The sequence below is a fragment of the Thermobia domestica genome, chromosome 2, assembly GCF_964235325.1.
Source record: "Thermobia domestica chromosome 2, izTheDome1.hap1.1, whole genome shotgun sequence".
Classification (NCBI taxonomy): Eukaryota; Metazoa; Arthropoda; class Insecta; order Zygentoma; family Lepismatidae; genus Thermobia; species Thermobia domestica.
Genome location: NC_137455.1, coordinates 357,636,683 through 357,664,027, shown reverse-complemented (window position 1 = coordinate 357,664,027; position 27,345 = coordinate 357,636,683). Strand labels below are relative to the sequence as shown.

The window sequence follows — 27,345 nt, the reverse complement described above, 5'->3', positions numbered from 1 at the left end:
TGAACCAAGAGGATGAGGCCTATAAGTATCTAAGAGGACAATTCCCTCGATTCAGTGATGCCAAAGTTAAAGAGGTGTTTTCATAGGGCCACAGATTAGGCAACTATTCAAAGATCACAAGTTCGACGAAATTCTCCAAGGTGAGGAGAAAGCTGCGTGGGAAAGCTTGAAAAGTGTTTGTTCACAGTTCTTGGGAAGACACCGAGCAACAAATTACAAACAACTGGTAGCAAAGTTGTTATTGTGCTACGAAAATCTTGGTTGCAATATGTCTCTGAAACTCCACTTTCTTCATTCACATCTAGACTTCTTTCCCGAAGATTGTGGAGCAGTAAGTGACGAACATGGTGAGCGTTTCCATCAAGATATTGCAGCCATGGAGAAGAGATATGAGGGAAAGTGGAGTTCTAACATTTTGGCCGACTACTGTTGGACTATTGCAAGGGATGCTCCAGATGTAACCTACAAAAGGCAAGCCAAGCGAAGACGCTCAAAATAAAATAAACATAATCCTGTACAAGGGATCACTTGAAACTTTTGTCTACATTGCAGTGTAGTTCTTGCGCAAAAAGGTATTTGTACATTTTTTTCATGTTTTGATGTTAATACTGATTTTTATTACGGAATTGTTAATGTTTAACTTGACCACGGTTACTTTATTTTCTGTATCGCTGTGAAACTGGTATTTGCGCAATTTTGAAAAAGGAAGTACAAGGGTATAGAAAGCTATAGGTTAGGGTACTTCTTAACTCCCCAGCTTATCACATCACAGTGAAATAGATAAAAAAAAAAAAGTGAAATGTAGGTTTTTACAAGGATTTTGCTTAAATGTTCTATAAATATTAATACATTTGTATATATACAGCTACTGTTGTACAAGGGCATTTTTTTTCACAACCTGAGCTAAGAAAATTCTTCTATTATCATTTCCTTTCATATTATGCTTAAATGAATGTAAAAATCGCAATTTCAAAGAATTCACATACTTTCGATCAAAATTTGTTGAACAGTGTAATTAGAGGATTCATAGATGATGATATAACATGAGTAATAATTTACATTTCAGGGAAGATGGGTCTAATGTCTCGCTTGTTTGGATCAGTAGACACGGATGAAGTTAGGGAATTGAAAGTAAATGTGATAGATCAGCGGATTCAAGAGGGCAAAAACAGCATTAAGAATGCTCAGGATGAATGCAGGTAAGACTACTTTTATTATCTCGAGTTAAAAGTAAAGTATGTGTAATTCAGCGATTTTCCCAAAAATTATTGTGCTGTTAAGTAGTGCACTGAGTTAGCTATATATTGATGACTAGTGTAAACCTGCCTTGAATTTATTAACTGTCTTGACATAAGTATGGAGATTTTAATCCAATGTTTGGTTTTTATACTGTATACATAATTTTCCATTATCTTGTTATTTCTTTCCCCCGTCGTGTTTGAAAGATGTTTTACAAAGTGAGTGAAATATTAGACTTCAGTGTTTTGGGAACCATCGGGTACTTTTGTCTTCCTGACCTCATGGTACTATATTTGTAGGAAAATAGAGTAAACAGGAAATTTATGTTAATTTCTTGTTCTCTGTGCGGATGAATTACGTTCGAATTTCAGTACAGGTAAAGTGGTTATAAATTCTCACAAAAACTGAAAAATTACATCACATGGTACTAAATAATGTGCATGTTAAAAGCGAAGCTACTTTTATAGTCAATGGTGATGATCTTAGTTTGGCCTCTCCGAACATCGTCGACATGTATTCTTCGTTTCAAAGGCTGCTGATTAGGCTAAGGTGGCTTAGTGGTAGAGCGCTTACGTCTGGTGCGTGGGGTCCCTGGTTCAGTCCCCAGCCAAGTAAGTTTGTGGTGGACATCGTGTCCGTAAGTTTTCTGTGGATACTCCCGTTTCCCCCCACTTTCTCATTTCACCAGTTCTTCCATCATCATTCACTTGCCTTAACCATCCTCTCTCTTGGCCTAAAGAGTATAATCGTGGGACGTTAAGCCCAAGGATTTCATTCCATTGATTATTGAAATGGTTATTAGGGTATCTGCTTGAATTGTGTTTATTTTATTGAGAAGTAAGTTTTTCAACAAATTATAAACTTGGCAAATATTGTTTCCGATTTTTTGCCAATGATTACTCTATCAGTATGAGCCAAATTTTTTAAAAGACGCAAACTTTATTTCTCTTACCATCGCCGTGTTCATAATGCTTTATAAAACCAATAAAATCACTCTCTTGCGAAATAAACTGAGTGTCTTACATCGTAATATGCAGGCTGCAACTGAAAAGAAGAAATATAATTTTATCATGTTAAATAGAGGAAATAATCAATTTTATATCATCAATTTCTCTTTAGGCGCAAATTTAATATTGCTGAATTGCTATATCATATAATGCTGTCAGTTTTTCTTGACCCTACAAAGAAGGAAGCAAGTTTTACACCAAAATTGGCTGTAAACCTGCTTTAGTTGATCTTTTCATTAAGAACAACTCAGTATATCATATTTGGATGAAGCTAACGTTTGGAAAGAATCTATTCCTTTGGGCGAATAAGTTACCTACACACAAAATATGCCTAGATGACATTAAATATCTGTTTTCGTCTTGTTAAAGTAGAGAAAGATAAAATAATAATAATAATAATAATAATAATAATAATAATAATAATAATAATAATAATACACGAAACAAACTGCTCACAAATGACATAATGAAATAAGGTTGTCCTGAAAAGCTCATTCGAGAAACTTAAGTGCAGATAATAAATACTCTGAAAGTAAAGTGTGGGTAGATTTGTCTTCGTAGCCAGTACTCACCAAAAGTATCAAGTCAACAGTGGAAAGTTGTTACATATGAATAGTTCTCACTGGCCATATGGCTGGCATGCACGTTAGCCCGGATTCAATTTCAGACGGGAGAGCATTGAACCTATTACGATTGTTTGGATTTCACCTTAAACTTATCTTGTATAACCTCGGTGCTGAACTTCAACAAATTACATATGAGTAGTATTCCGTAATTAAATGTAGAATGTATACTTACCTCTAAAGTTTATTCAAGGAACGTTCAGTACCTCATGTAAACAAATACACGTGGTGATTGTTTCATTTTATTGGTTAAAGAGCCTTGGAGCATCCACGCGACAGGAGAAACTAGTCCATTATCAAGTAAGCTGTTTTTCAATGATTTTGTTGCTTATGAGGCTCATTACCAGAAATGCAATTTCCTTACAATTAAATAACAAACAACAGTGTATCTAAGAACTAAATTGAATTAATGCAATGAAAGAGAATACGCATGCGTAGAAAGTGGCTTTGACCCACCTTACGCGCGAATCACAGTTTACAATGTGGCCGCGTGCGGGGAATATGTAAAATACTGTGAAGGTATGAGCACGTGCTTCTCGAAAGAAGCGCTGACCGATAGCCAATCATCCGATGACTGGCGAAGTAATATCATTTTGCAATGTTTACATCAGGATCAGAAGGTTCGTTAAATGAACTTTAGTCTATTTCTTCCAGCAGCAAGAATGTTCCGAACCTACATGGGGGTTTGTCTTTAAGATTTCTTGAACGAATAAAGGAGAGAAAGGAACAAAAATTAAAACAATATCGTATATTGTACTACAAATTTGACCATTTTCACGATTCTTCGGTCATCCCTGTAAGCAGATCCTGTCACTTTAATCTTTAGCGATAACCTCTAACTTACATCGCAAGTTCTCAAATTTAAACAATGTTCTTTTAACATACAATCAATCTTTATAATTACTGACATATGCTTTAGATTATGCGTTTCCAGAACAAAATCTTACCGTAATAACAATAATAAACAAGTTCGATACCTATTATTGAAGGGTGATTATTTGAGACATAGTAGTTGCTCTTGATAGGGAGCACCGTAGTCTAGTGGTTAGAGTGTTAGATTCATGTCCACATAGTCCCGGATTCGATTCCCGGTCGGTGCTTCCCAATTTTCGGCGTCCACCCAATGACATGAGGCAAACTGGGAAGTTACGTGAAAGCCGGTCGCTTGCGGATGACACTGGAGTAGGCTTAGGCTTACAAATGGGCCGTTATTACGCCAAGTGGGCTTACAAATGGGCCGTTATTACGCCAAGTGGGCTTACAAATGGGCCGTTATTACGCCAAGTGAGCTTACAAATGGGCCGTTATTACGCCAAGTGAGCTTACAAATGGGCCGTTATTACGCCAAGTGGGCTTACAAATGGGCCGTTATTACGCCAAGTGGGCTTACAAATGGGCCGTTATTACGCCAAGTGGGATTACAAATGGGCCGTTATTACGCCAAGTGGGATTACAAATGGGCCGTTATTACGCCAAGTGGTTTGGTTTGGATTGGTTTGTTACTCTTGACACGGCTACATCTTTGAATTATTCTAAATTGATGAACAATATGTTGTTTTTATTTATTTATTTATTTATTTTTGTCAAAATCACACTACGAACTTTGTGTGTGTATTCGTGTCGTGACGGTTATTTACTGCTAGTATAGTTTCATAAAGATTTTTGTTTCGCTTGAGAATAGACGTGAAGATAACAGCTAATGCTTTTGTTTGTTCTTTTTTGTCTTTCAGTACATTCTCATCGAAAGCTTTAGCAGACATTGATAGATTTCAGAAACAAAAAGTGACTGATTTACGTGAGACTTTAACTAATTATGTCATTCTTCAAATTAAAATGTCACGAAAGGTAAGTCAAGTATGTTCATGAGTGTAGGAAATAAGACATTTAACGAATAAATAATAGAAATTAAAACCTATTTTGTATAAAGTTAGCATGTTTAGTGTGATGATTGCAGTGCAGTAACAAGAAACACTTCCAACGTAGATAAGTTTTCTCCCATTCTTCTCGTATGGCTTGACTAATACAGTAGTTTAGCAAAATCATTTGACATCCTTCACGATTCATATCTGATGTGATCGTTTTTTGTCACTATAACTGAAATTTGTGTGAGGGCACAAATACTGGGTATTGATAAACGAATGCATAAGATTTGCAGACGATATGGCGCTTGTTGCTGAGTCTGAAAAGAAAATCAATAAAATGTTAGAAAAAATGAGAAAGGGCTTTGAAGAATATGGGATGAAAATAAATGTTAGAAAGACAAAAGCCATGGTGATTGGAACGAAGCGGTCTTTGTCAAATATAATAGTAGGAGGGGAGAAAATAGAACAAATGAATAGTTTTCGATACCTGGGTAGTATTCTTAGTAATAACATGAAGTGCGAACGTGAAATAAAAGCAAGGATAGGAATGGCGAATGAAGCCTTTAGGAGGAAGAAGAGCCTGTTTTGTAGGACCTTGAATAAAGAGTTGAGAAAAAGACTCATAAAATGCTTCGTGTGGAGTGTTGTACTGTATGGGGCGGAAACGTGGACATTACGTAAAGGTGATAAAAATCGACTGGAAGCCTTCGAAATGTGGGTGTGGAGAAGAATGGAAAAAATTAGTTGGGTCGAGCGGAAAACGAATGAGAGAGTGTTAGAAATGGTGGATGAGAAAAGAACACTTTTAGATATTATTAGGAAGAGGAAGAGAAACTGGTTGGGACATTGCCTAAGAAATTGTATCATGAGGGACGTTCTAGAGGGTATGGTGGCGGGAAAGAGAGGGAGGGGGCGAAGGAGACTACAATTAATGGATGATATAAAAACAAAAAGATCATACGCGAAGACGAAGAAGTTAGCGGAGGACCGTGGAGCATGGAAGCTTCTCAGCTGCGGCAAGTAACCTGCCAATAAAGGCAGAATACCTATGATGATAAACGAATGTAGGTTTTTTTTAAGTGATGCTTACTATATTACGTGGGTGTAATTGTATCATTAGGAACATAAGGTATCCAAGTTTGAGGTATGCTAACCAGGAGTTCGTTCATGCTCGCTGCAGAGCATCAAAGTTTTCGGTTTCGCAGCATGTAGCATTCTACCCGTTCTACAGATGATAGCAGTCTTGTGCTGTGGCCACCGCTTTTGCCGAATCTGACACCATGGAATTTCTTTGGGAATTTATTAACTCTCTTTCTCTCAAGTGAGTTACCAGTGTTTATAATGATCTTTATTATGAACTAAGTTTGAGGATATTATTTCATGCATTGGACTATGAAGTGCATTTCGTTTCATTTCTGCGTTTTCTTTCATTTTATGTTACAATAGACTCTTTATTCACGTTTGAACCACATCCGTGGGAACTATTCTGATAACTTATTCTCACATACCTCTCTTACACGTCAACCAATGAGAGTAAATGTGCAGACGAAATGAATAAAAATTCGTATGTTATGAGGGGTCTGAGACTTCATTTTACACCTGGGTCCTAGACCCATGTGCAGGGCTTCGTCAGGGAAGCGGGAAGAAAGTGAGATCATTCTGAAAGAGGCGGAGTAATAACTTGACCTGCGTGTGATAATTGTTCAATTTTCTGTTAGTTAATTTTTTTTTCATTAATTTCTTTTAACCTTTATGTAAGTACGTAAAAGGTAAGAATATAAATAATACGAGTATGGTAAATTGGACCGTGTGTGCATTTGATTAAGAATTTTTCTTTATACATGTTACGTGCATAGTTCGCCGTAGTAGGTTTTATCTAATTGCCTAAACCATTACTTATAATGTAGTGGTTTATTGCGATTGTTTGTGGTGAAGTTGGAACAAAACTTTGTTTAGTTTGAATCGCATCACAAATTGCAGGAAAATAGCGTTTGTGTACAGATAGCTTTTTATGCATTCTGGTTGACATTAGCGAAGCTATCAGTGCATGGGTGTCGAACGGATTCCAAGTTCGATTCCCGAGCTTGATTATTACGTTGGTTTCTTTTGCTATCCGCAGTAATTAAATATTTCACACTGATTCGAATTTAGAAGTTTTTATTGAATATTCTAAATCCTGCTGCAACACTTCTTTCTCATATAGGCTTGGGACCGGCAGCGACAGAGTATGAGACTTCGCAATTCACCTCCCAACTTTCAGAAAATAGTTCAGGGTAGATTTCAGTGAAAATTTTCGAATTTTTATAAAATATGACATGTAGTTTCTTTGAGACTTAGTGATTACCCTATTTAGACCCGAAATATGTAAAAAGTAAAGGATTAACTCTCTTTAACTTGAAAACATCCTTCCCCTACTTCTACTGTACGTGGTACCACTATAATAGAAAACTAGAATGCTATTGAAAGGAATTTCTGTTATCTGACACAACATGCACTTATACAAAGTGGGACAGCCAAACACGCTTTTTTATAATTATTTTAAATTACAAACTGGAATTTCATTTTCTTCATTTATTGCAACAAATGGTTGGAGTACGAGTGGAAATTAGTGTACAACCCAAAAACAGTTAACTTTTGACTTTACTTTTTGAATATAGTCCCAGGAAAAAAAAAAAAGCCGGGGAAATCGCAAGCATACAGCCACGAAATTGTCGGGTGTTCTACGAGTAACACTTCTTATACTATTGCCTCCTGCTCGTGTTGTTTGATCTGTCGTTATAAAGTTGTGAATCTACCCACAATTTCTGGGACAGGACCAGAAGCAGCAGACGAAAATGTCGACGCAATACGTTGTTCACGGGTCCATTGCTGCATTATTAATAAACTTTGCAGTGTGTACAGCATCAAGGTCTCAGCCTAATTACCCCATCACACAGATCCCCAACGTATGAGCGTCATAGAAAAAGGAATTGGTTTTAACTGCCCCATCCTGTATATATATATATATATATATATATATATATATCTGTCTGTTCCATAGTAACTCCCACAAAAAATATATTCGATTTGAATTGAATGACGATATGAATGGAAACATATATTCTTTTTCATTAATTTTGTCGTATTTTCTCTGAGATTTTCTTGTAAACTCATTTTTTATGTTGAAATCAGTTTGGGGCAGAGGGATCTCTTCGTAAAATAGATAGATAAATAAATAAATAAGAATAAATTTTACAATATTATTAGCGTGTAACAGGCAAAAAAGTATCCGAAGATAAGACATATCAAACTGGAAAATATGATATAGGTGAGTACAAATCGTCATGCGTACTTTTTGAGAAAATGGAGAAAACCTTTTTTGGGGAGAGCGGACCTAAAAATTGATTACACCTATTAAGATGTAACTCCTCATTATGCTACTCATTCTGACACTAGCGAGGCAACAGTTGATTAATGTCATAAACCCAAAATTATAAACAACTCCTAAATTTTAGTTTTTGTTATAAGCCACGGTGGCTTAGTGGTGGAACATCCACATCTGGTGCGTGGGTTCCTTGGTTCGATCCCAGCTTGCGAAATGTAAACTTTGAGGTGAATAAACACCGTATGTGTGTGTGTGGGGGGAGAGGTCTGGATTCTCCCACTTTCTTCGTTCCACAGTTTCGTTCATGATAGTAATCACACCAACACTTCTGGTCTTAATATATTTAAATACAACCGCAGGACTGAACAACCTTTATTTTAATACTAAATATCTGTAAAGATATCACCTAAGAGAAATTACACACTTCGTTGCTAACAAACATAAAATATAATTTAATCAAATACATAAGATTCAATCTATATCGTCCCGGTGGGAGCTCATGCGTTTTGAATTCCACGTTAATCAAGAAGACCTATCCCTCCCTTGTCGAAATGATATCTACGCCACTGTATATATCAATGTATAAGTTCGGATCGAGCTGAAGAGAAGGAAGTGCTGGGAGCTAAATTCTAATGCGTAGTTTTTAGAAAATCGAACGCTAAATATTTTTATGGAGTCATTTGTTGCCAGTCATAATTGATAGCTTTTATTCTGCTGGGACAAATCATCTGTTTATTTATTTATTTACTATGTATGTTAACTAATATATATATATATATATATATATATATATATATATAATTAAATAGCACTCTGTATCTATTGCTATTTGTTTCCTAACGATTACATATATTCCTAACGGTAATGCTTATATTACTTGTAAATAAATAAATAAAATTAATTAGATCATTAGTATCTTTCAAAAAAAAAAAAAAAACTCAAGTTTACGTCATCCTTTTTTTAAGTCTGCCCAGCAGGTTTATTGCATGGGGAATAAGGAGTTGAATCCTTCCCCAACATAAGGAGAAAAAAAAAAAAACAGTTGAGAATGCTCCAAGAGCATTGCCAGAACGAACTTAATTTTTTTTTCAAAATTTCAATGAGACTAGCATCAATTACCCGCTCCGCTGGGTTAAATTAAGAAAATAGTAAAATGTTTCGTTAGTCAGTCACTTTTTACTATTACTAAAGCGCTCCTTGATTTTGGTCATTTTCGATGATTTTTATATATCCTCTCTCTTCCCCATGTTGCGGGCCATGGCATCGGAAGTGTTATTGTTCATCTCAGCGACCCCGAAAAGTATGAATTCGACACTGATATTGGTAATTTTCATTATATATATATATATATATATATATATATATATATATATCCTTCTCCTCCCACAATTTTTGCGGGGTTCAATTTGGATTTAAATGGCATCAGAAGTGTCACTGTTCATCTAAACGACCTCAAAAACTATGGATTCGACACTAATATCGGTCATTTTCGATCATTTATAAATGTCTTTACCCTTCTTTAAGTTACATCATCAAAGTAATATGACAAAAATCATCTCATGTTCGAAGTTAATGTAGGTTGAAAATTTGATCGAGATTGGTCCGATGGTTCAAGAATTATTAAGTTTTATTTATTTTTTATATATCTCCCCCTCCTACCTCCTCCCCTAAGTTCTATCGTCAAAGTGAATAGATAAATACCATCCCAGGAGAAAATCTAGGAGAGAATCTCATCTATGTGGAAAATTTGATCGAGATCGGTCAGGTGGTTCAAGAGTGAAGTCACATAGACAGTCACTTTCATTTTTTTTTTTTTTTTTTTACATATATATCTCCGCCTCTCCCTCTCCCTCCACTATGTTGCACCGTCGAAAGTTAAATGATAAAAATTATCCTAAGCCCGAACGTCATCTATGTCGAAAATTTGATCGAGATGGGTTGGATGGTTCAAGAGTTATTAAGTGTTATTTATTTTTATAGATTTCTCCCCTCCCCTTCCCCTCCTATAAGTATTACCGTTAAAGTGATATGATAAAAACCACCTAAGGTCCAAACCTCATGTATGTTGATTTTTTTTTTAAGATCGGTCGGGTGGTTTAAGCGTGATGAAATAACAAAAACAGTCACTTTTATTTTTACTTTTATTTTTACTTTTTTTTTTTCATATATATATCTCCCGCCTCCCCTTCGTTGCACTGTAAAAGTGAAATGAAGAAAACATCACAGGCCCGAACCTTATCGTTGAAAGTTTGATCGAGATCGGTCGGGTGGTCCAAAAGTTATTAGGTTTTATTTATGTTCATATATTTTCCCTCCTCTCCTCCCCCTCCCCTGAGATCTACTGTCAATATAAAATGATAAAAAAAAAAAAAAACTTCCCAAGTTTGAACTTCATATATGTTGAAAATTTGATTGAGATCGATCGGGTGGTTCAAAAGTAATTAGTTCACGAACATAGTCACTTTTATTTGCATATTTATTGATTTTTGTATATCTCCCCCTCCATCTCCTTCCCTACGTTGCTTCGTCAAATTGACATTATAAAAATCATCCCAGTCCCGAACCTCATCTACATTGAAAATTTGATCAAGATTGGTCGGGTGGTTCAAGAGTTAAGTTTTATTTATCTTTTTCTGTCCCCCTCGTTGCCCTCCCCGTTGTACCGTCAAAGAAAATAGCTAAAAACACTCCCAGGCCAGAACCGCATCTACGTTGAAAATTTGATCGAGATCGGTCGGGCGGTTCAAGAGATTTAAGAGTCACAAACATAGTCACTTTCAATTTTATAATATAGATTGTATATTATATTTATTTGATTAAATTCAATAGATAATACACGTACATATTTGGAACCTGCGTAGTAGGGGATTATTGAATTGGCTATATTGAGTTGTCATTTTTGTATCACCGTATATGTACTGAAAATGCAGATATAACCAGTGGTCACCGGTTACTATTTGGTACCAAAATATTCACTATCCTCTTAGGTATTGGTCAACACCAATATCATCTCTCTATGACTTACGGTTCCTGAGATATGGCTTCTTAAATCTTTGGTAATCGGCCAATATCTCGGGAATGGTAAGAGTGACGCAAAAACTACCATCACTTTCTGAGACAGTTTTTGATGATCTATCGAGTGGAGGGCTCAAAATTGAAAAAAAAAAAAAAAAAAAAATCCCAAAGAATAGATACACACACACAGAGAGAGAGAGAGAGAGAGAATTCAGTAATGAACTGAATCTTTGAAGTTCGTTCAAAATCATTTGCTCCTGTGCACGTGCTCTTGCGTTCGATTCCCGGTGGGGATCGAACTTGTGACGGATACAACCTCGAGGAGTGCTTCAGATCCCACTTTAAACAGTATGTTATGTATCATATAGCATTAATGCTGCAAATTGACGGTAAAATCTTAACACAGTTCCCACCGACATAGGAAAACTGGAATACCGGGAAATTTAGTGAATTCAACTTACTCGTAAAATGTCGTGGAAAAATGAGAGAATTTCATGTAAAGTTGAAAAACCAGGAAAATTCAGGTAATTTTAAGTACTGATTTCTTCTCAGCACTCATATCTGTTTGAGACTTACGCGGCTATTTGGCACGGAATATTTTATAAAATGGATTACTTCGTTGTATAAAACTTCTGTTTGTACACACGCATACTTATTCATATGCATAGTAGATCATGAGGAACCCTGTTGCCTGGAAAAGTATAGTTATTATTATTATTATTATTATTATTATTTTATATATAGGCTTGAAAATTTCTACATCGTGACGTGGAAAACCTGGTGAAGCCATCGAATTCGTGCTCGCCAAATAAGTAAGAATCCTATCTACTTAGTCAAACCTTAGTGAGGTGTAATACCAACGAATTTAATACAGTATTAATAAGACTTCAAATCAATATTTTTTTCTAAAATATTCTAAATAGCTAATGAAAATATATTCTTACAATTGTCATCGCTAGTGCGAGGAATATAAAGGTGTATATATTCGCAGCCAAGGCAGTAAATGTTTAGATTTAGTGAATGAACTGTATTGAAGAGAAAGATGTATTCATTTAGCATTAAACTTCTATGATTGATGGTAGATATTGTAATATAGAATTAGAAACAGAATGGATGATATTGTGACCGAGGATTAATATTGAACTTAAGTAACAAGATTTATATGATCGCAAAATATAATACTGTAACAGTACAGGTATAATAAAGGTATGTGATGGAACTTATTAATTATTGGTTATGTTATACAATATCGGGTCTAAGTAATTAGATTCTTCACATACCGTTATTATCTGCACCAGTACAGAAATATAATTCTTATATTATTTTTACCCTTCATCCTATTCTTGTAGATAACTTTATTTTAATGAAAAATCACTGAAATTAAGTAAATTTTTGCAGGGTCTACAGACGTGGACTCATATTCGTGACTGCTTTGAGAGCATTCCATAATCGAAGGTGCAGAACAGTTATTTCAAGATGATGACAGCTACTGAAAATGGTAAATGCTGCTAGCAGTGCGGCGTTTCTGCATGCCCCAGAATGCTTTTATGCACGTATTCTCTTCTCTTCTAAGCCTGTTCTAATCTTTTTGTTGAGAAATGTTTGAGCTATTTTTAATTGGGATTTGTGGTGAATGGTTGGCTGCGTAAACTGACTTTAGCTGCAGAGTTGTATGATGTTTCAAAAGCTCAAGACATTTGAGTGTTATACACTCGCATCTGTACACTTTTCAATGTACAATAAAGCCAGCTTTAAGGGTAGTTTAACAGTTCCCAAAGAGGAATATATAAATGAATTCAGCAAATAGATTAACGTAATTATTTATTACTGAGAAGCATAATAAAATCCCTTTTTACTTAAGAAGACTTGACTTCATGAAAAAAATTATATATCTTTAATAAGAAAACATGTAAATGCAATATACCACTAGTAGAGCACTATACATATATCTGTTAATAAGAGTTCCTTTGTGTACCGCGTAATTAAATGTATTCATAACAGTCGAAGATCTTTGATTGAAAGAAAGTTAAAAATGTGTCTTAAACGTTACTAACATTTTGAAAAATGTATAGTATTAAGAAGAAAGATAGTTTTGTTTGTAATGTTCAGTTGTGTTCAAATGAGACAAGGCATGTACGAGGTTTGGTTAATACTGTGTATCTGCAGTAATATATTTGCAAAGAGAGAATACATCAGACACGAGCTGGCTTTCTCTTTATTTTAATGTTTTGGATATCAATGAAATATAAATCAGTAAAACGAGATGAGATATTAAATATATGCACAGTTCAACGCATTATAATAATATGTATTTATTATGTTCATTAAACTTTTTTTTTTTTTCAACTTCGAAACAGTACCAAATGACGCAGCAGGAAATATGAATTTATACTTGTAATGGTAAGGATTTATAAAAATCAAATGACTAATAATTGAATGTAGTAAACATAGGTAAGTGGCACAAATAAAATTATAAATTAGTTCTCAATCAGTGTTAAACCAACTTTACACATTCAACTTCTTGCATTATCAACCCAGGAAAAATAAGTAACAGAAATTACGTAAATTAACACAGTACTGTAGAAATCTCATTGCGGTTATTCATAAATTGTTATGCTAGGTGCCTATCGAAATCCAAATCAAGTAAATACTGAATTGAATAAAGCACATAACAAATTTTAGAGGGACAATTTTCAGAGGTGGAGTGAGAGGAAATTATCCACAATATTAGAACCCTAACTATATCAAAAATATGGATTACAATTATCAATTACCCCCTCCCCTCCATAAAAAAAAAGAGCTGAATTGTTCCTAACAAATGTAAATTTGTTTAAAATGAGTCAATTATCACGTGCGATGGAATTACTTACTACTTGTAAATATGATTGAGGACAGCCTTTTTCTGCGTAATGAATATCCTATACAACTTCCTAATAATGGTAAATCAAGTGAATTAATAGTACTAATAAAGTTTTCTTATTTTTGACTTGCTTTCAATCAGGAATTCTAAAGAAGATAACCTTTTGTTTCGTGCGTGGACGATAAACTACTACACATCGTATTTGAAAAATATTTGATAAAACATTAATGCTTCTCAGATCCAAATAGGGCAAATAGAACCCAGATAGATTCTTGTGATTTTCCCTTATATCTTACAGTGGACCAATTCGTTACATTTGTATGGGATCTTGAGGTGCCCATTGTATGCTATTGGTAGACATAGAGAAAGGGTAGAATAGCGTAAAGGATTCATGTATATTAAGGATTTATGCAGTAAAAGTCCTATGAAAGCCAAGTTAAGTAGGTTATAGACTACGATGTAGGAATATGCCATGGAAGGGACCATACAGAAATATGACATATATGTATATATATATATAATTTCACAAAAAAAAAATATATTTTTTAGTTATTTTTTTGCTGGATTATGTTTAATATTTTGTGCCACTAATTGTGTTAAGGATCAAGGGTACCTTCAATCATGGCCATATTTAATGATTATTCCTTGGAACAGAACAGTTTTGAAGTGAAATTCCTCTGGTAATATTTCTTTCGTCAAACTTTAGAATAAACTGGTCAATTAGAATACATTATTCGCACTCTTCAGTTGAATTTTCTAATTTTTAATTCTCCAAAACTTATACTGAGATTGGTCTATTTATTCAAAGGGTATTGACTGAAAAATGCCTCAAGGATTTATTAGAGGGAACACATTTCTGAACTGGCTGGATCTTTTTGGCATAATAATAGAGATTTATTTATTTTTGTATCGTACGAAGCGAGTTATGTTTCATTGTATATCCCGACTGTAACAGAATAATGATTCATTTTGAAGTCATGTTTATGTATCACAATTTCAAATAGATCGTTCGTATAATGTATATGTATGTATGTTTATTTTCTTTAGTGAAATCTTTATTTTCTTGATGCGTGTTGTTGAAGCAATGTACAAGTGAAATAAATTTTTCAATCGTACTGCCAACATATATATAGAACATGTTATGTTTTGGATCATTGTACACAGTGAGACTATTAAAAAAAACTGTATAGTGTTAGTTCATACAAGTGTTCATTTTACAATACTCCTAATCCAATATTGATCAGCAGTTGATGTCTTTAAATCCAATGCTGGCTATAACTGCTGAAGGTGATCTAAATCTTCTCAATTGTGAAATGTTCCACTCAAGTGTAATCTGTATGTTGTTGCTGAAAGTGCAAAGCTATTTGCATAATAGTATGAATATCAATGCTAAATTCAAACCGATGTGACAGTTCACTGGTAGAGTACCGGATTAATCATTAATTGACCCTTTGTAACACTTTGTTTATTCAAGTTTGGTTAACTTGTTAGTTCGCTGTTTTATTTCGTATTACGTTGGTTCGGTTTAAAATTCCATAATTTCGTTATTCCTTGACAATGTTCTTATTTTGTCCACCGAAATATTACCCTGGCTTATGTAGATCGAGAAATTTTTAATTTTATGTGGTTCTCTAGTTTGTGATCTTGTCCGAGCTGAGAACTAGAGCCTGTCGGACCCAGGATACGTTTCCAATATATTAAATGCATTTTTATTGCATCAGAACACTTTTTCTTCTGTCTTAGTTATTTATACTAAAAAATTAAATTAAAAATACTCAAAGAATATTTTTTTTAATGAATTTTGAACAAGTTCTTTAAAGTTATATTTGTGGAGAAAGTAATGACACGTTAGGTAAATTAGAGTCCTCGACCGATCATTACTGTATTCATCCTTTTTTTTTTCGATATAAATTCACCACGGGTAATTCGTCATTGAGTATAACCTTCCCATACAAAACATTTAGCAACTCAGTATAAGTGTATAACTTGCGTAACTTATACATATGTTCTTTTCCTTGTATTGAAGTAAGCGGGTAAAGAAAACCTTATTTGTTGAACCTATAATAAAGATAGAAAGTTTGATGTGAGTGCTTGATATACTGTACATTGCATATGTTTCTCTGATGACTGTACATTTCTGTTCTAGAGCTTTTCTGTTTCAAGTGTGCCTCTGCTGGCACTGCTGTCGATGTATGTTTTCCCTTACATCTGTCGAAAGAGTAGGGACAAGTTGCTTTGACCGAGATCCTTCAATAGTTGGATATGGATCGGGTTGCCAGATTGATGTGCTTCACTGTGCACTGCCTGGTAGCCATTCTAAGTAGCCTACGATCCTCACTTGCCAAGATCAAATGACTGAATGACAAGTTGACAACACAGCGGATGTCATTCACTTCTTTCCTCTAAGCAAAGAGAGGATTTTCTCCGTAAGAGGGTGGCAGGGGTGGGGCTAAATTATGTATTACATATTTTCCGAAGGCATACTTGAAGTAGAAAGGCCCTAAGAAAATTCAATTAATAAAGGCCCGAGGGCATAAATTCAATTATTTTTCAGTTAACACAATTTTTTTTCTTCTGAATATTACTAAATATGTGTAGTATTCGAAATTAACGTGGACGTCAGCATATTGTAAATGTTTTTGAGGTGCCATGATTTGTGATAATTTGGCTTCCGAAGATGGCTGTGGTGCTGTTTCGATATTGGTAAACGAAAGTTGTGATATTTACAGAATTTGTCTTGTTAGAAGTAAACAAAAGAAAAATGGTCTCTCTCTGTAATATTATTTCGTAATCGACAATGTTCGTTATGTAAGTAAAAATAATTGGATAAGTAGTTTATAGGGATAATACATGTTCAAAAGTGAAGGAGCTGTACAATTCTAATAATTGAAAAGACAAATATATCGTAGTAGATAATTTTGTAAATTAGCTTACTTGCTTTGTTCGTATTCTTGAATGTTTATGTAGAGCTAATTAAACAAAAAGTAATTTTGATTATTTTAATTATCCTATTGTAGACAGTATTTGGTGGCATGTTCATAATTTACGTGTTATAAATGTATTTCCAGTTTATGCTCAGTGTAGCAACGGCATTTCTAAAGTTATAATTTTTTTCTTTTATATATATATATATATATATATATATATATATATATATATATATATATGAAATACTATTCTGCATATCAGTTATTGTCAAGTGACTTGTAATGCAAATTATCCCATTGAAATACTAGACTACTAAAGATAAGTTTGCATAACCGTATATCACAAAGTTTGCTCATATATTGGATTTTTCGCGGATCTAATGCAGATTTCCATATGTTGTGTTAATTGAACCGAAAGATTTTTTCGTACTTGGTTTATGGTCTGAGCATGCTCAACGTGATTGATGGAAATGTACCAGTGTTAACAAAAGTTTTGAAACGAATAGGGTAAATATTACACATAAATAAATTGAAAAATGTTGTATTTATCCTGATATGGATTTATTAATATATAATCGTGGAATTTTCATTGACTTCTCATGAGTTCAGGAAATGAACTGATAGGATGCATATATGCAGACTTTTTAGATTATGAACGCAGAACTGAAATAGCTCCTGATTTATGAATTATTTAACTAGACATATAAAGGAGTAGGAAGTGATTGCGTGACGGAATTTCACCAATCCTTTAAGTGGTTTATTGGAATAAATATTTCGGTTGTGTTTTGTTGTTAACAAAATTTAATAGTAGTTTTTGTCTTTAAGTCATCTACGTCGTTAAGGCGTCACGTATGAGGTTGACGTTCCTAGGCAAGCATACTATTCGAAGAACGAGGGAAGGAAAGTAGTAGACCGGGACCTGTATATTTGGTACCATCCTGGCATTTATGTAGTGCAAATAAGGAGAAAACAGGAAATATCTTAGGATGGCTGACCTGAAAAACCTGTGACCCTTTTCGACCTGATGCCTGTACCGGGAATCAAACCCGGAATCATAGGCGAGAGGGTTAGTAACTATGCTACGCGGGATTACTTTATTCTTTCAGTACAAATAGATTTGAAGACCAAACCATCTGGAAGGTAATACGATCAATAGATGGCCATATCTACTAATTTTTTGCATTTCTTTACGTTTGGACGCTCCAGTGCCAATCAGCGCGTTAAACAATATATTGATGATAATGTGAATTAGCATCTTGGTTTCCAGAAAGAAAGAAGAAAGAGAGAGAGAGAGAGGGAAAAAAACAAGTATATGAATAAACATCATATTGAAGTACAGGAAAAAGAAAATAACATCTACCTTATTCGTTTTGTAAATTTCGTCGGCACTGGTAAATTTGCCAAATCGTCAGATATTCTTGTCACACGTATTGAGAAACGCTGATAATATAAGACAGAGAGGGAGTGAGTGTACAGTCATTATGCTTAGGTAAAGATCACTTTGGTCGGATATACCATTTTACGGAAATATCCCAAGTTATCTGTTTTCCAATTAAGGATTGTTATTCCAGTGAATTTAGCGAATATGAATTTCTTTCAACTGGATATATAATCTAACTGGATAGATATATTCGCTTTCATATCATAATTTTATGAAGTTTTCATGAATACTAATTGCATTTAAATCCAAAACTATGCATTTGCGGACTAATCCTGTTGTCCTCATTTGAGTAATAATTGGTCTGACATCATCTTTGATATTGACTATTATTGCTTAGTGATCTTATCAGTTATACCAGACCAGTTACTTTTATTATTGTTATTTGTTTATTATATGATGATCTCTTTGATTAAAGTGAATGTTTGTCATTGCATTTAACATTTTGTGAATCGATGTACAAAGTAAGCAGAGATAAGAAAAATGGGAACTAATTTGTGTCAATAACCTCAAAAGCTACTCACCTAGGTCTTTTATATCCGTAATAACCTCAAAAGCTACTCACCTAGGTCTTTTATATCCGTAGTTAAGTTAAAGCAAACGATTAAATAATTATTTCAGGATTCTTAAGACATAAGTAAGAAGTAATTTTAGTGAAGATGTGATGTATGAGAAGCATTTACGTATGATTTTTTTTTTTTTTTTAAATGTAACAGTGTCACGTGTAGGAGTTTGGTTTATATGGCGTGTTATTTTCTCAATTAATATTGAAACCGAAAGTGCTAGTAAATTTCTTCCGCTTCGAGTTTTAGAAGGGAGATTAGGGTCGAGAGAGGATATATTTTTGGGATACGTAAATTGATTGCAGAAAACATCTCGCTATCTATTACCGTTTTTATTGTATAGCGATCAACTTTAAAATCGGAAATGATTGATTCTCGCCACTTCCAGTTTGAATAGAGGTTTAAGAAAGAAGATAATACTTATTCTTAAAACGCTAAATCGATTCCAAGGAAACACTTGTCACTATCTCAACGTTATTGCTCTATGTAGATCAGGTATGTGCAAACTGGAACAGAGAGTGGGCCAATCACAAAGAACTTACTGGTGTCGAGGACCGTACGAGAGAATGTATAACATTTACACAAGAATTGAATAGCCATATCCAATAGAGAAATTTATCCATGGTAGAGTAACACTACAGGAATAGGAAAACTACTGTAACGGTAATCAAAATATTTACTTACTAAAGAAATCCAGAAAAATCTATTTACTTACAGCATTAGTGGGAAACTTGATCCGTCATGCTTTGAACTAATCTCTCTATGTTCGCTGGTAAATTGGATGTTCCAACGCGAAGGATATTTTTAAGGTAGACATGAGTTATCCAGGGAAAAAATTCAATTCAGGTTACGAGGTTACATAAGAAATACATTTCCAATCAGGCGGGCCAGATGAAAGAGTTCAGTGGGCCACAACCGGGCCGAGGGCTGGCTGTTGTACATGGCTGATATAGATCAATACTGAAACGAAAAGTTGTAGCGGATTTCCACCACTTCCAGTTGTAGTTGAGAGTTAAGGATGGATATGAAATAAACGTATTCTTGGGACATGAGTTGATTTCAGAAAACAGCTTCTTCCGATCTTGATACCATTTTTACTCTATAGTGAATCAGTGTTTAAAATCGAAAATGGTTGATTTCTGCTACTACTAGTTTGGATATCATTTCCATCAACGAACCTGGTTGCTGACTTTCCATCCTCTGTATCTTGGCTAAAATTGATGGTAATCCATCAAGTATTTCTCAAGTTTTTTTAATCTCCCGGACAGATAAAATAAGTGAAATAAGGATACCAGACTCCTTAAAAAAAATCTAGTATTTACACTAAGTATTAAGAATTACTTGGTGCTACACACCATACATCAGATATATAATTTGTATACAGTATAGCAGCAAATAGTTTTTAATCACTAGTATAAATGAAGGGTAAGGGGGGAAAAACAAGGAATGTCCAGGTATGTGCTTTATCGGGTGCTTTGTCCTATCTGTTCGTGACTCTTGGTACTATTTGACAGTATATGCCACGCATGCGTAGATGTAGAAATATTCATGTAAAAAGGGTCAAAAGATTTAACTAACCCTATTCTTTTTACGCGGTTTTCAATATTAAAACGCCCTTTTCTCAAAAATGTAGTTTTGTGACATTCCTTCTTTTTTTCCCCTTACCCTTCAAATATCTTTATTTTTATTACTTCATGTGTAAATAAGTTCTATACGTCATATCGATACTAAAATCTTTTCCTGCCTTTGTCCGGACAACCCTGAAAGCTATCATCAAAAATTAGACATTTTAACATGTTCAGCTAACCTCTTAGTCAAGTTTTTTTTTTTTTTTTTTCTTTTTCATTCATTAATGAAATGTTAATGTATCAGCCGATACTACGCACATGACGCAAGGGAAAAATTCTAACTGAGATTTCAGAAAAAAGTACAATTGTATGCTTGCTATAGTTATGATCGTAGTTGTACCAGATGCCAGAAGTATAAATTTGGGTGTTTAAATAATTTATAGAATATTTCAAGATGTCTGTATATTCTCAGGATTTTTAATTTTTGTGAAAACTTAAAAACTGGAGATATTTCGGGCTTTTAGATTAAGAGGTTTTAAATTTTACTACGGATACAGAAGAGCAAGGTGAGTGGTTGTGAGTGTATTAAGAAGATTGCTTTTTAAGCGGATTACACTATAATTGCATTAATTCAACATTATTGTTATTTTTCCTTTTCATTAATATTCACTGTGTTACGTTATGAAGGAGTTAAGAGCCATCAATAGCTTGGAGATTCAATTTATAACACAGGTTTCAATTATCTGTATTCATTCTCCTGGAAAAAGAAATGATAAACTATTTTAATGTTATATAATCCTTTAATTTCAGGCACAAGAAACTAATTTATGAGAGTTAGAATTACCCTTTTTCCTCAAAATTGAAACATAAGTACATCGTTGCCTTACATACGGAAAAACTATTTCATGGAGTGATAGGCAGTAATAGAAAATTTACCATTTTTCTTTCGCTTGTTTTTCATAAGTGAAAGGAGATAATGAAATGCAACTTACCACAATCAAAGATAATGTTATAGAAAATATGAACCCGAAGAATTTTCAGTGTTACCATCCATAGAAATTACAGTGTTGCCAGAATAACAATTCCTCCAGGGCAGACTACTAAATATTTTTCAAAAGCTAATAATTTTTCTTTTGCCAGTTTTTCGTAAGTGAAAAGAGATAATGAAATGTAACCTCAATAATAATTTGATCAGAATTTGAATTATCCAAAAATCTAGGTTATGGCAGCGGCTAGAAAAATGAACTTAAGGGCAGCTGATGACTTATCATGCTGTTTGTGTTCCTTGTTAAGTACTTTTTAAATAATATTTGTATTTATTTTGTAATAAAGAGTACAAAATAAATAATTGTTAATAAACAGTAGAATTAAAACAAATATTATTTAAAAAGTAGTTAACAAGGAACATAGACAGCATGATAAGTCATCAATTGCCGTTGAGTTCATTTTTCTAGTCGCTGCCATAACCTAGCATTTTGGGTAATTCAAATTGTGGACACACTGTAATTTCTATGGATGGCATCACTGAAAATTCTTCCGATTCGTATTTTCGGGTGTAGAATAACATTATCCATTATTGAGGTAAGTAACATTTCATTATCTCTTTTCCTTACGAAAAACTGGCAAAAAAAATTGTTAGCTTTTGAAAAATATTTAGTAGTCTGCCCCCTTAAGGCACCAACTAGAGGAACGAACTCAACTGCATCTTGAAATCCTGTGAACTACTTTTTAAATAATAATTGTATTTAGTTTGTAATAAACAATATTGTTTTAACGTACAGTTATTAAAATTAAATAATAATGTTGTTTAAAAAGTAGTTCAAAGGGTACCAAGACAACATGATATGTAATCAAATGCAGTTGAGTTCGTTCCTCTAGTCACTGCATTAACTTAGATTTTGAGGAAAATGTTATTCTGGGAACATTGTAATTTCTATGAATGGCAACTAGTTCATATTTTCTGTTGTAAAACAACATTATTATAATATTAGATATTATTAAGAAGTAGTAAGAGAAACTGGTTGGGACATTGGCTGAAAAGGAACTGTATCATGAGGGACGTACTCGAGGGTGTGGTGGCAGGAAAGAGAGGGAGGGGACAAAGGAGGCTACAAGTAATGGACGATATCAAAACAGAAAAATCGTACGCGAAAACGAAGAGGTTAGCGGAAGACCTTGGAGCATTGATACTTATCAGTTACGGGAAGTAACCTCTGGCAGAATACCTATGATTGTTATGAATATTTATTTAAAAAAAAAAAGTTAACTCTTGCAGTTTTCTCCAAGTATTGCTGGCTCTTACCTTCGGATACAGTTAAGATATGTGCGGTATCAGTATATTGCGGGCCATAATATGTAACTTCTAAGATCCTGTAAACGCATTCGAAATAGCTAGAATTAATTGTTGTGTTGAATATCAACTGTGATTTCTATAATGAATTGACCCTGTGGATGTGCCTTCATCAAAGTGGTTCTTGTTACCTTTAATCATTAGATGTTCCGTTTGTGTTAAATGTACGTGAACAACAGATAGAAGTAACATATTGTAAAAAAATATACGTGAACATTAGTTCCAAGAATATTAGGTTGTGCTTTATATTGCATAGATATTAGGATTTAAAATTATTAAAAGGTTTGCATTTGAATTGAAGTAACTGTGTCCTTGATCTAATATTTAGTGATTCTGCAGATCTTTAAGATATTTTTGTAAGAATGGTGTCATGATAGTTTAAAATAAATATGTGGCTAGTTTAGAGTATTATAACATATGGACTAAAATAGTAGTACCGGAGTCTCAATATTAACACAAGTCGACTAAGTTCCATTTAGAAGTAACGAAAACGGGAACTTTCATGTGTTGATATTTCCCATAATTCGTGTTAGAATTGTATATTTGATATAATTTCAAATCACTACCGATGACAATATCTGTATTTAATTTGTTTAATTATTTGTTTTTGATGGTTCTTTAATTTGTCTCTTTCTGTCTTCAGCAGATCATGTGTTTTGTGATACAGGAACTTGAAGAATGCAAATCTATACCTCAGAGCTGTAAGTTCGGTTCTTTTCACGAGACTAGCATAAGAATATACAACCTTCTATTACTCGCTGTTTACAATATGTTTGGACTTCACTCTTCATGTTACAAAACAAGTGCGTAAATTTATATATAGGCCAATGAAATTCATTTTTTTTTTAAAGCGTGGACAGCCAACTTTTTACCTCTAAGAGACATATATCTTCCAGGATATAGTTGTAGCATGCACCTTTACTTAATTTAACGTATTCTACTCCTATTAATTTAAAACCAGGAAATAAATAGTGATTGTAGGGGAATGTTTGTACCGCAGATGGCGTACTACGCTGACACAAACTTAAGTTACTATTAATAGTGGAAATATTTATTACGACAAGAGGATATCACTTACCGCCATTTATAGTGTTACGAACAGGCTACATGACCAGATTTATTTGGTTATAATATTATATACTACCAATCAAAAGTTTTTGGACACCCCAGGGTCTTTGTGAGCATCTACTGTGAATATTATTTTGGCACGGGAACTTAGCCGCCGTGTATCAGTTACTCCTGTCTAAAGCATAAAATTTGACGACAGTTGAATCGAGATCTGAGAAATACTGCAGATGATATATCTTATTTTATTTTTAAAATGAATGAAAGGGAGAGATGGGAAGACAATTTGATATAGATATTGCGTAATATACACCAGTCATGAGCAAACTGCGGCTTCCGAAAAAAGTCTGTCCGACCTGCGACATTACTCCTAATCTGACGAATGAAAAGAATGGAATTACTTTGAAAGAGTTGTATTAGAAGCAGACTGACATATGTGCATTTTGACTTCACTTCTAAGAGTTAGTGCATCCCAGTTCCAACCAGATTGAGAAACTTTAAGCGTTAATGATACTTAGTATTAGTAATGCATCTTTGTAAATGATACCATTGTTTTTTTTTTTTTTAATAAATTGTATTGACCCGCGTAAAATTTTTCTTTTTTCTTTGGCTTGCTCCTTAAAAAAAAAAAAATGCCGATCACTGATATAAACGTAAGTGTAGGAGGCGAGACAATATACATTAGCTTTGTATGTAAAACATAGGAGAGTCAATGCAGTGATAGAAATTTGAAAGAAAAACAAGTTACATATTTTTGTGCTGCTTTATACTGTATTGATACGTTAACCGTTAAGACGCCAAAGTGCCATATTTTGAGAAGTGTTTACGACATTTTGTGCTCAATTGTTACTCAGCGGGAGCATATGTGTAGTGCTTGTTGTTACTATTTCAACGAGCAAGAACTGGGCATACGAAACCATCGGGAACAGTTTTCAAAATATGAAATTTTTTGATCTTAAAAACACTAACATATCAAGAAGGTGTAAAGACTTACAAAACATGTAAAGGTTGTTTCCCTTTCAACGTCCTGTCACTGCATTAAGCCCATATGTCTGTGTCAAACAATATGTTGCCACATATATTAATGAAAGCAGGAAATAACGGATTTAAACATATTTTTATACAGCAGATGCTCTGTAGATGGGAATTCAATAACACACACAAAGATGAAAAAATGAATGACTGGACCAGAACACGAACCCGGAATCTCCGGCATACTGTGCCGATGCGTTAACCACTGTACCGTCCAGTCCGCTTCGCAAAACACCTACACACACACTCAGTCTTGAATATGTTGGGGCAGTTTTTGTTTACACTGTGCAGTGCCTATTACGAATTGCCTTTTTTTCTATGCATTTTAAGAATTATAAGTAGATATATATATAATCTGCAGTATCTTTTCAGATCCTGATCCAACAGTGCTCTAGATAGAGTATCTGTGACATATGGCGGAAAAATTTTCGTGCCAAAATAATGGTTCCGCAGTAGATGGTTACTTAAGTCTAGGGTATTCGAAAAGTTCTGATCGGTGTTATATATATCCAATACCTCATTTACATGAAATGTGTTTTACGTTTTATAAAATCGCTAACCGTTTTCTTAACAGTTGGTTAAAAAAAAAAAAAAAAATCTGTTGGAGCAAAATTATGATAATTTAAGTTTGTTACATTTTAAAATAGAAGAATTAAACTTATTCTACAACATTGCTATTTGTTTCTCTGATATCTCACAGCTTTTTTTTTCAGTATTGAGGCTATGTGAAACGTACACCTATAGTTTAATGCGTAGTTTGAATCCCACTTGGAATCAAACCCAAGTTTCCTACAAAAATACTCATATCGTGCAATATGTATATACATATATCAGTCCCTATACTTCTATCTGTTGTTGGCTTCAGCTGTTCTATGTTATCATGATTGTTAATTGTATTTATGTATTGTAGATGTGTTGAATGTATAATTGATTATTTATTAAGTACACATATATACAACTAATGTATATACATGTCTGTATGTATGTGATACAAAATATGAAAAGAAGCATATTGTAATGTTACGTTTGTTTGTATGTTATATACATGTTGAAGATTCTTTTAAAAAAAGAAAAACAAACATATTATTGTAAAGTGTAAAATGCTTTGGTTACCTCCTCTGTGTACATTTGGAAGCACTGACCATGGTATGTTCGAGAAAATCGAAAAGACTCTATAATGGTTGTTCAAGCAATGGACAATCTTTCCAATAGCTTTTTGTATATTTGTGTGTTCAATAGCTGATACTACGTATAGATCATCACAGACATTTGTTTTAAAAACAAAATGAAAACCAAAAGAAAGACTTAGGATTATAAATAAAAATAAATTAAAGTAATAATGAATATTTTTTTGTATGTGTTATTCTGTATACATTATTCACTCTTTGTTCGTAGTAGCGAGCGTCTCCGATTCAGTTCATGGTTCCGTGATGTGTTCACTCAGTCCATGGTTGGATTACGTGTATTCTTAACAAAATATCTGATTCAGCCCCGAGAGGACATTTTATACTGAAAATAATAAAAGTAGTGAACTACATCTTGTGTATTCAAACGTGCCATTCTAAAATTCAGTGCATGGAGTCCTTGGTTCGATCCCAGCTCGCGCTAAGTGAGCTTTGTGATGGACAAACATCGTGTATTTGGGTGTTATCGGGTTTCTTCCGTTTCCTCCCACTTTCTTCGTTCTATCATTTCATTCATTTCTCATCATAACAGTCTTCTTTAGCCTAGCCGGCATAAGCGTGGGACGTAAAACTTCAAGATTTCATTTAATTTTTTTCATTCCAATATTCGCTGACGGAACAGACTAAACCCTACAAATCACGAGTGCCTGCGGAATTCGAATCCAAGACATCGTGATAACAAAACAGGAACTCGTTTGGTGATTTGTGTTTCACGTTAACCCTTTGGAACCCAATGACTTCAACGTGAGTTTATCTTCGAATGCTCAATCATAGCTTTGAGCCATAATGGCCTCAAGCGTCAGACAGATTAAACACTCTACCTGTTTATTGTTATGCTCTCTAGTAGGTTTTGTGTTATTCGCAGTTTTTGGATTAAAAAAAAAAACAATATATTTCAGGCAAAAAAAAAAAAAAAAAAGTAGGCGCTATATCTGGAGTACTGCGTATAGTGTAGCCAAACCCAAACTATCACTTAACTCAGTATTATGTGCTTATTTCGTTAACGAAAAAAAAAAAGTGCTATTCAAAAATTTTGTGGTACCTGATTCAAAAACTAGTTATTGACCAAGATCGCAATGTTTTGATCATTCCGAAAATTCTTGGCCAAATGTTAAATGTTTGCGGATAAGTGAAAGTTAAGTAAAATTTCATGTTCTATATAGCTCTTACAAATTGAATATTTTCAAAGAAATTAAATATGTAAATCTAATGTGTGAACTAACAGTCAGAGTGCGAAATCATCACAAT

At 33.9% G+C, this 27,345-nt stretch overlaps 1 protein-coding gene across 2 annotated transcripts in view; it reads left to right on the top strand.

The window, feature by feature from the left end:
• LOC145678810 (sorting nexin-4-like) overlaps nucleotides 1-26,257 on the top strand; it is a 63,577-nt gene extending 37,320 nt beyond the window's left edge. For both annotated transcript variants that reach the window (XM_081749341.1, XM_081749342.1), the window contains exons 8-10: nucleotides 1,067-1,199; nucleotides 4,600-4,714; nucleotides 12,509-26,257. In XM_081749341.1, coding sequence (XP_081605467.1) covers nucleotides 1,067-1,199; nucleotides 4,600-4,714; nucleotides 12,509-12,559 — 299 coding nt within the window. In that variant the 3' untranslated portion in view covers nucleotides 12,560-26,257. The remainder of the gene's footprint in view (nucleotides 1-1,066; nucleotides 1,200-4,599; nucleotides 4,715-12,508) is intronic.
• The last annotated feature ends 1,088 nt before the right edge of the window (nucleotides 26,258-27,345 follow it).